The sequence below is a fragment of the Choristoneura fumiferana genome, chromosome Z (genome assembly GCF_025370935.1).
Source record: "Choristoneura fumiferana chromosome Z, NRCan_CFum_1, whole genome shotgun sequence".
Lineage (NCBI taxonomy): Eukaryota > Metazoa > Arthropoda > Insecta > Lepidoptera > Tortricidae > Choristoneura > Choristoneura fumiferana.
In genome coordinates, this window is record NC_133472.1 from 37,106,490 (window position 1) to 37,116,032 (window position 9,543).

The 9,543-nt window shown below is 36.8% G+C and overlaps 1 protein-coding gene across 2 annotated transcripts; it reads left to right on the forward strand.

Moving 5' to 3' along the window:
• The first annotated feature begins 513 nt into the window (after nt 1-513).
• On the forward strand, nt 514-7,613 carry Aplip1 (JNK-interacting protein Aplip1). Of its 2 annotated transcripts, none has more exons than XM_074099108.1 (8): nt 514-621; nt 787-1,025; nt 2,231-2,485; nt 2,775-2,990; nt 3,381-3,498; nt 4,091-4,253; nt 4,735-4,916; nt 5,392-7,613. In XM_074099108.1, exons 1-8 carry the CDS (start codon nt 539-541, stop codon nt 5,462-5,464), a joined length of 1,329 nt encoding a protein of 442 aa, XP_073955209.1. In that variant the 5' UTR covers nt 514-538; the 3' UTR covers nt 5,465-7,613. The 2 variants fall into 2 exon arrangements, with proteins under 2 accessions (XP_073955209.1, XP_073955216.1); XM_074099115.1 differs by having other exon boundaries at nt 2,790-2,990.
• Nucleotides 7,614-9,543: the final 1,930 nt, after the last annotated feature.

Below are 9,543 nucleotides of genomic sequence, written 5' to 3' on the forward strand. Positions count from 1 at the left end.
GACTCTGGCCATTAACTGTTTCGAATAGTTAATTACAAGAGTCAGTGTTTTATTTTACCGAGCAAAATAAGATCTCACATTAGCACCCTAATTGGGTTTAAATGTACATACCAATTCAAAAGAAAAAAAAAGAGCCACACAGTAAGGACTAAGAAAGGCTTTCGGTTAATTTTATTTGAGTATCCTGTTTGTGCCTCCATAGTTTGCAGATCTGTTGTTAGTCGACAAGCAAGATTTTCATGTATATCTGAAGATTTATTAATATCTTAGTGAATCTAAATGAAACAGTCGATGAAATAACCGTGTAATGGATTGTTAAGTAAAAGCGTTAATCGTGATTAGCTGGGGAAATCCCGCTTATACTTTTAATCTAGATCGGCGCACAACAAAGCATTTCGCGCAAAGGGCGCCGAGGGAGGCAAGGCGAGCTAGGGGTGCCTGCGCGCGCAACCTCGCGCCGCGGCCGCGGGTCGATGGGGCTGAGTGTGCGCCGTGCCTGCCCCACACTCTTTACCCAACAATCAGGTGCAAAAGCGACATGGCCGACAGCGAGTTTGAAGAATTTCGGAGAGTTTTCGACAGGTTACCACAGCACACAAAGGCCCCGACGCCGTTCTATTCGTAAGCGCATTTTTTTCTCTATATCTTACATCAGTAACAACTGGTTACGGACGCGTTAACTATCGCAACTAATCACGTGAGTGAATAGTCTAAGACGTATTACGAGACACTGTGAGTGAGTCAGACGCACGGGAGATCTCCTAAAGTTGGAATGTGGTGTTACAGTTTAGTGCCAAATGTGGGTTTGGATGACGAGTCGCCATCATCAAAAAGCGATGGAACGCCGGAAGATGACCGAGGGTGCGTGGGCGACAATGATTCGGGCACGGCTGCTCCCGCGGGCCCGCCGTCACCGGGGCCCTCGCCGGACCTTGTCGAGGCGCAGCGGACCCCGCGACACCAGACCTTTGTCAATGGCGAAAGACGCAGACGAAAACTCCCCGAAATACCAAAATATAGAAAATGTAAGTTATATTTGTAGAACCAGTTTATGCATCGGATTCCTGTTGATTGTTTTCATTGGTTCAAGACCAAAGTTTATGGCCGGTTCGATAGTTTAACGCTGGCGCTTGCATCGTGCCTATTAATAGACTCTGCACCTGCGCTTTGGCGAATGCAAACTATTAGAGAACCGTCCACGACTAAGTATATTGCTGATGCGATTTTCCGAAACCTAGACTTCTTTCCTGCAGAAAAATCTTACAATATACAGTGTAATGATGAAGGAAGGTAGGTACGTACGTATCTTTAAAAGTTGATGACTGTTCTTCGGTATCTCTTAAATTTACTCTGCCTACGTGTATAGTAATCGTTCGTTTCATTGGGAATTAAATTTAACTTCATTTAAAAAACAATGTTTTAAATATCGACCATCATTTTCTTAAAATGCAAATTACAATGGATTTCATGGCTTCAAGATTTAGGTCTTCTTTTTTTCAGCAGTAAATATGTATCCAAATTTTTTGAAGTCATTAAAGTAGCTTAAAATCTAAATAGGTTACAAAACGTGTAGTTGTTATTTTGAAAGTCAGACACGTATTTAGTTGCGGAAGTTTGAGTGTGATGCGCATGCGTGACTTACGTACCGCTAAAGTAAAGGGTCCGTCAGTCGTAAGAAGAAAACAACGCAATTCCAGAACCACTCATTTGTTATCAAATGATAATGTTATTTTAGTTTAGTAATTTGTGCGTAACTACAGTTTTTAATTATTTAACCGATTGAAGTCCGAAAATAAAGCAGTGACGAGATTCGACAAGAGAATCGAAATTTCGGCAGGTGGTTTGATTTATAATATTTCTTAATAAATAAGCTGCACTGATAAGGCAATATTTTCAATTTTAAACAATATTTTTTTTCGTTTGAGTTATTTGCCTATTTGATTTTGGATACACAGACTAGACATTTTTTTTTTTAGCTAAAATCAGAGTAAATGGATAAAATGTATTTACTTAATTACAAAAATTGTAAAAGTTGTGGCTAAAATATAATTCTTTTACCTAAATGACAATTTAGCTAAAAGTGTTATGGTGTGGTAAAGTAGTAAGTGGCTTGACCAGAAATCACAGAACCAAAGTTCTCTGATTTCTAGACATGCTACACATAAGTTTACAACTTCGACCTTTCAGCCAAACCTTTATGTGGTTACTAATTGCATTATTACACTTCCAGCCACCATGCTGGCTTGTGGCCAGCCGGCGTCGCTCGCCGACGAACTAGGGGCCCTGGCTGGCCCCCTTATCCGACCAGGATGTCAAGGCCGCCCGCTCCTGGTGCTCAAATGCGGATACCTGCTCGACGAGGACTCGAGTCCGGACTCCGAAAGGTTGCAGAGCTTAGGCGACGTCGACAGCGGCCACAGCACAGCACACTCGCCCATAGACACAGGCCCTAAAAGTCTGTCCCCAACACCTTTACAACAGAATGGTAAGTAGGTACCTGTACTATTTATAACATAACATCACATACTCGAAGCAACGGTTATAATTTTACAAGGCTGATCATACGAGTAGGATAACAGGAGGGGTATCGTAATTAACTACATTTATAACAAAAAAAAACTGCTTTTGTGTTTATTTATTTTTTACCGTTTGTTTATTGAAAGGTGGAGTAACGCAAAATGAAATAGACTTCTCCTGGCTACAAAATTTACTGTCTTCTGAAGTCACATCAACGCATAAGCAATTAACATTAAATTTGTCGTTCTCTTTAACAGAAACAAACATTTCAGTTTCCCCATCATCCAGCTGTAGCATCAGTGGTATTAATTTTGCTGGCAACATGACGACGGTTCCTCACAGCCAACTGGAAATGCTCGAAGCTACCCACAGAGGCCTACACAAGTTCAATCCGAGGCATCACGACGAAATCGAAGTGGAGATCGGAGATCCTATCTATGTCCAAAAGGAAGCCGATGACTTGTGGTGCGAAGGTAATGTAGACAAAGTTATTTTTTTTAGCACCTGAAAACTGTCATGGTATATTTAACGTATTTGGGAGGATTCTAAAAAGTTGGGACATTTAAAACCCTACTGGTTAAAGTGAGGATTATTCTATTCTACAACAGACAGTTAATAATATAGGTAATTTGTATGAGTACTTTCTCTCATAACTATTAAAACTTCTACCAGCCGGTCGATTTGTATATTTAACTAACAGTTCACGTGGTCACGTAGGTACCTATCAAATTTAAAGCCAGACCAACCATAGAAAGTGTGTCGAACTTTTGTACAACTGTATATGTCAGTAAAATGCCTATATAGGCATTAACAGAATGGTATTCTATAAAACATTGCATTAAAAACTAAACTATTTGTTGTAGGTGTCAATTTAAGAACTGGACAGCAAGGAATATTCCCTTCAGCCTACGCTGTAGATATGGACTACAATGACTTCGATCCAGCAAATGCCAAAGTTAAAAGAGAACGCTATTTATTAGGGTATGTCTACAAAAAACTTACCTTTTTCAAGTAAATGTTAGCATTAAATAGGCATTCGATTCTTAATTACGAAGATCAATAACAGAAGTTTACAGTAATAACTATAAAATATCGCGTGTTAATATAAATGATTATTAAAAAAAACTATACCAAAAAGCCAGTAAGTACTCGGCTAGTAGTTAGATTAGGCTCACGAATAAGAAAGTCCATAGATAGACCACAAAGACATGATTAAATAATGTGGTATGTACTAAAAGCGCTTTTTTCAAAACTAAACTTAATATCACGGCTTCAAACCAGTATTATATCTCTGTTTAATACCGATATCATTTGTACTAGATTACAGCCCTGGCTCCATTTACCGGTTAAAATATATCCCTTTAATACAGGATACAGGCATTATGGGTACTAACTAGCTTAAAGCCTTCCAGGAAGTGGCAATATCGTAGCATATATTATTTTATACTCGTAGAACTTCTTGGTACTTTCCGTAAGTGATATATTTTCATAACAGGTGTAATAATGAGCCGAAACAACCTACACATCCCGCGACCTCTAGGAAATTACCCTTGACTCTTTTCTTTGTGTTTAGGTACATGGGGTCAGTAGAAACGTTAGCCCACAAAGGTACTGGGGTGGTGTGTCAAGCCGTCAAAAAGATAGTCGGAGAGTGCAGCGGGGAGCCGGGGACACAGCCGTGTATCCTGGAAGTGTCTGATCAGGGCCTGCGGATGGTCGACCGGTCAAAACCAGAGGTAAACTTCTTTACTTTCGTTTTTCAGAATCTTTTTGATCGCCATGAAGCTGTTTCATTTAGGGAACACTTTTAAGTTAATCTTAACGGTAAAATTTGCACACTTTTTTTAAATGAAATAACGAAACTATTTAAAATTGTGTTAACTTCTATAATAAATACCGCTAAAAAAGTTACATGTTAGGTAATTTTAGTCAATTTGTGTTCGAAATACCGAGAAACATGTGTTACAATTTGACCGATTATTCAAACCTTAAATTGAACGAAATATAAAGATTTATTTTTAAACTGTAATTTTTACATTAACTAGCTCTTTCTTACTTTTTTACCTCCACGTTATTTCATCCCCAGTATCACAATCGCGTATATTGCAATACACTTTCGAGCAGTGAAGGTATAACACTTATGGTCGCTACAGACCTTTAAGACGTTAAAATTAAAGCGCAACGTACACAACTGCATCTATTTCCTTTGCTCGACAGAGAGGTGGCAATGGACCCTGCATCGACTATTTCTACTCGCTGAAGAACGTTTCGTTCTGCGCGTTCCATCCGCGCGACCACCGTTACCTGGGCTTCATTACAAAACACCCGACGCTGCAACGGTTCGCCTGCCACGTGTTCCGCGGCCAGGAATCGACCAGACCTGTGGCTGAAGCTGTAGGGTAAGTGCTTATAAATTCATTGCCATAAAGCATCACGTAAATAGAAAAAGCTCGTAGCTCGAAGAATTGCAAAATTGAAGTGGCAGTGGGCGGACGTCTTTCGGCTGACATGATGATGATGATGATGATGATGATGATGATGATGATGATAATGAAATAGAAAAAGGGACGTGCTACTGCTTTAGCGGTGAATATTCGAGCGTTTTAACCGCTCGGTTAAAAGTCATTACCATTCCACGTTTATCAGCACAACGGAAGACCAAGTTGCAAGAATTTTGATCACACTAGATTTAGCATCGGTATTGTCTTTAGTTTTCATAAAAATTAAATCCTTAGCGTCATTTCTGATAATAATAGGTATCTACTTGCCAAAACGGTAATGATAATGACGAAAAAAACACTTCGAAAAAGCTGAGTATTTATTCTTAAAAATCTGTAATTTTCGTGTGACTGACATTACCAATTCTGTTTGCAGGCGAGCATTCCAGAGGTTTTATCAAAAGTTTATAGAAACGGCATATCCAATCGAGGATATATATATAGAGTAAAGCTATGTTATAGCAGTAGCAGTTGTAAAGGCTTCTCCGTTGCATTTGTCACAGTTATCGAAGATTGACTGTGGGGCGGCTGGACGGCGTACGTAACTAGATAAGTAAGACCGTGTTCAAATACACGCTTCTAAGAGTACTGAGCAGCAGGATGGTTGCTAGGCAGGACTTTGGTGCTAACATGTTTTCTCCCTCATTAACTTTACGGTTTAAATTAAAACATCGTTGGATTTTAACGATAAACCCTGCGTTATGTGAAAAGTTAATAATATGTAATTTTCCATAGCAATTTATGGTTAATTTTTCGGGCTTACAAGCATTTATTAATTATGTGGAGAAAATTTGTGAGCACGTATGCAGAACGTTTACTGTGACAAGTCCACGAAATCTTTGAACTCGTTGTCGAATGCTGTGTCGCCTACCAAAAATGTTTTGAGTATTTTTAATAATATCATTTAGATAAGTGTGGAATGAAATAACATCAATGATAATTGTCACCAGATTAAATTACCTTCAGAGTTTTACATATTCATCAGGTGGATCAATTAACGAACTGAATATTGTTTACTAATGCATTTATGTTAATGATAATTCAAATAACTAAAGAATTATATGTACGCTTCTTGCATAGAATAATTACAAAGATCCACAGTGAATATGGTAAATCTTAACTAAACTTACATGGAACCAACATAAAGAGGACATAAAATAATGAATACTGAAATGCCTGCCCGCAAAATTGTAGAAAAAATACTCATTTCTGTTACATTAGGAAAGTAACAGTTTTTAATGATTCTGATTCAGCATACTGTTCTAGTTAGTAACTGTTCATATCAGTAATCAACGCGATCTACATCAAGTACAGTAAAAATACGCTCAATATCTAAGTAATATCTAACAGTTGCTAGATACTTCGAGAAAATCATAAATCACAAGACAAGAAGGAAGTAATAGAAATAATATTTTGAACATGAAAGTACCGTGAGCTGAACTCGATTTAAGACGTGAGTTATCCGGGTCAATATATTTAATATGAGAAATAATATTGACGAATTTTTATTTAGCTATGATCAGAAGTTAAAATTTTCATAATTTCAAACAGTTCATAATTTGTGAAGTGCCAGAATAAACGCGTCAAAAAACCCCTGATAAGTACTTGCTTTCCTTTTCTAAAAATTCTAAAATTTTAAATAATTATTGAAAGTGTCGCCACTATCTTGCTCTATTTCCTAATCATTAGTATTTGTGCTTAACATATGTATAAATAATAGTGGGGCGCACGTGCTTAAGAAGAGTTACTGCTATTAGAAAGCAAAAGTAGATAGACTATGTAATGTTTGATATATATAATATATTATAATCATTAGAGTTTAAAATTGTAACTAATGTATAACGATTAATATTTGACAGTACTGTAACTCGGCACTCTGTTTTAGACAACAAACATCACAAGAGTCTACCAAGATGTGCTTATCAATATTAATGTCTATATTTAGTGGAGAAGCAAGTAGGTATAAATAGGACAAAAAGCAATTAAATCTGAAAAAGTACAACAAGGTTATTTTTCATGTTGAAAGAATCCAGTAGGGTGATGTTATGTTAGTCATATTTCTGTTTCGTAATAAATCATTTTGTAGGTAAAATATAAGCAATCTAGCCTTGATTACTTCATAAGGTAAGTAAAAATAAATATATTAATTTGCCTCGATAATTCCAAACAGCATAATTAATCCAGCGAACTTTGCGTAATATACGTAGTAGGTAATGTCTAACGTAAATGGATTATTATAGTAGGTAGGTTCGACGACCTGATGGCCTAGTGGTTAGAGAACCTGACTACGAAGCTTGAGGTCCCGGGTTCGATTCCCGTGTCGGGGCAGATATTTGTATAAAAAATACGACTGTTTGTTCTCGGGTCTTGGGTGTTTAATATGTATTTAAGTACCTATGTATCTATCTATATAATTATATTTATCCGTTGCTTAGTATTCATAACATTTATTGACGTCAGTAACGACGAACATGGCGAAAGCGGTGTACATTATGTATAATTGTGTTATTATACCCAAAGATATAAATCTAACTCACGCTTCTCTCACTCTCCCTTTCCTTACTCTCACTTACTTTAAGATATGTAGTTGGTGTTTTTTTGATTACGCTGCGTGTTGTCCATTAAAAATACCTACCAAGCATGTGTGAAAGAAGTAGCGCCACAATATGATTAGATAATGATCAAAATAGATATTGACGTTTTGGAAAGTTAGGACAGTTTTTTCCGAACATTTATACTTACGCAAATTGAACACTTATTTTCGTTAATGTGTCACAGCGCATTAATTTTAGGGCTTATAGACACTTGCGCTATAATTTCTGCACAATGTGAAAGAGAAATAAGATCAGGTAGTATGAAGATAGATAGATTGATGCTGGACTCGAACTTTGAGTGCGGATGACGTCAAATTACACACCCGAAAACCCCTACATACCAAATTTCATCGAAAACGTTGGAGCCGTAAGAAAGAAGATTTTCCGTTTTTGGAAGTATGTGACAAAAACGTGTATTGCTCTTGTTTCGATCGAAATATAGCACCGAAGATCAGCAATATCAAAAAACATTTGAAGACAACCAAATATGCCCTGAATTATTAAAATAACGCTTACTTTTATTTATTACGAGTATGTATGTAACGCTGAAAATTTTCAATGCAACCCATTTGACAAAATCAATGTATTTTATGATTATAATTCATCTACTTTTATTATAAATAATCTTACCTTATGGTAACTAACAAGTTTTGTTAATCTTATTTTATTTACCACATCATTCTGTATGGAAAATTACGTAATTTTTACATTATCCGCACTTAAAGTTCGAACCCTGTATCAGCATTTGTGCATATGCACGCGTCGAATACAGGGGTCCATATCGACTATCACAATTGTCGCAATTTGTAATGTAATGCTTGTCATAATATTGTATTGTTTTTCATAACTCTTTTTCTCTGAATCCATTACCTAACCTAACCTAACCTTTAGAGTGCTACAAGAAAACCATTTAGTAATTTCTATAAAAAATATTATTTCGACGGGAATAAATTATAAATAACAAACATTTAAATTATGAGAGTATTTAGATGCGCACCACGAATACAGACTCAGAAAAGAATATATATGCGTCCCCGTAGAGCGAAAAGTCAAGTCGTATTTTGCTGTTTTGAGATACGGTGGTTTAATAAATTAAAGTTGTAAAAATATAAAAAAAAACTAACGTTTTATGGCGTTGAATATTTATCATGATTGTGGTATTTATCAATGGTGATAGTGGATAAATTACATTATTTAAAGTTCCCATAAATGTCAGATAGTGATTTTTCGACTAGAGTAAGTGATTTTTCGGCTAGTTAGTGACTATTGGCATGATATTTAAATTATTATTTGAAAAAGCCGTGGTGGCCTAGTGGTTTGACCTATCGCCTCTCAAACAGAGGGTCGTGGGTTCAAACCCCGGCGCGCACCTCTGAGTTTTTCGAAATTCATGTGCGGAATTACATTTGAAATTTACCACGAGCTTTGCGGTGAAGGAAAACATCGTGAGGAAACCTGCACAAACCTGCGAAGAAATTCAATGGTGCGTGTGAAGTTCCCAATCCGCACTGGGCCCGCGTGGGAACTATGGCCCAAGCCCTCTTGTTCTGAGAGGAGGCCTGTGCCCAGCAGTGGGACGTATATAGGCTGGGATGATGATTGACATAGCAATAAGACTGAAATTTGCAGAAAAAAAATGCAATATCGATGGTATTAAAAAGTCTATTTCGTGATTTTGGGACTTGGTGACTTTTTGCTCTACGGGGACACGTCTAGAACAGCCAAACATTGAAATTTTTCTACGTAATGATTAAAGTAAAATTTAAATTAATTTCAATGAAGTACTTTTTTAGTTCCGATTTGTTTTAAAAAAAATATATATTTTAATCGGTTTTTACAAAAAGTACCTAAAGTTGTACAACTTGTGTTGTTGAGTAGTTGTGTTGAAGTTTAAAGCTTACAAGGCTTTAAGAGTACAGAGTACCCCAAAATCA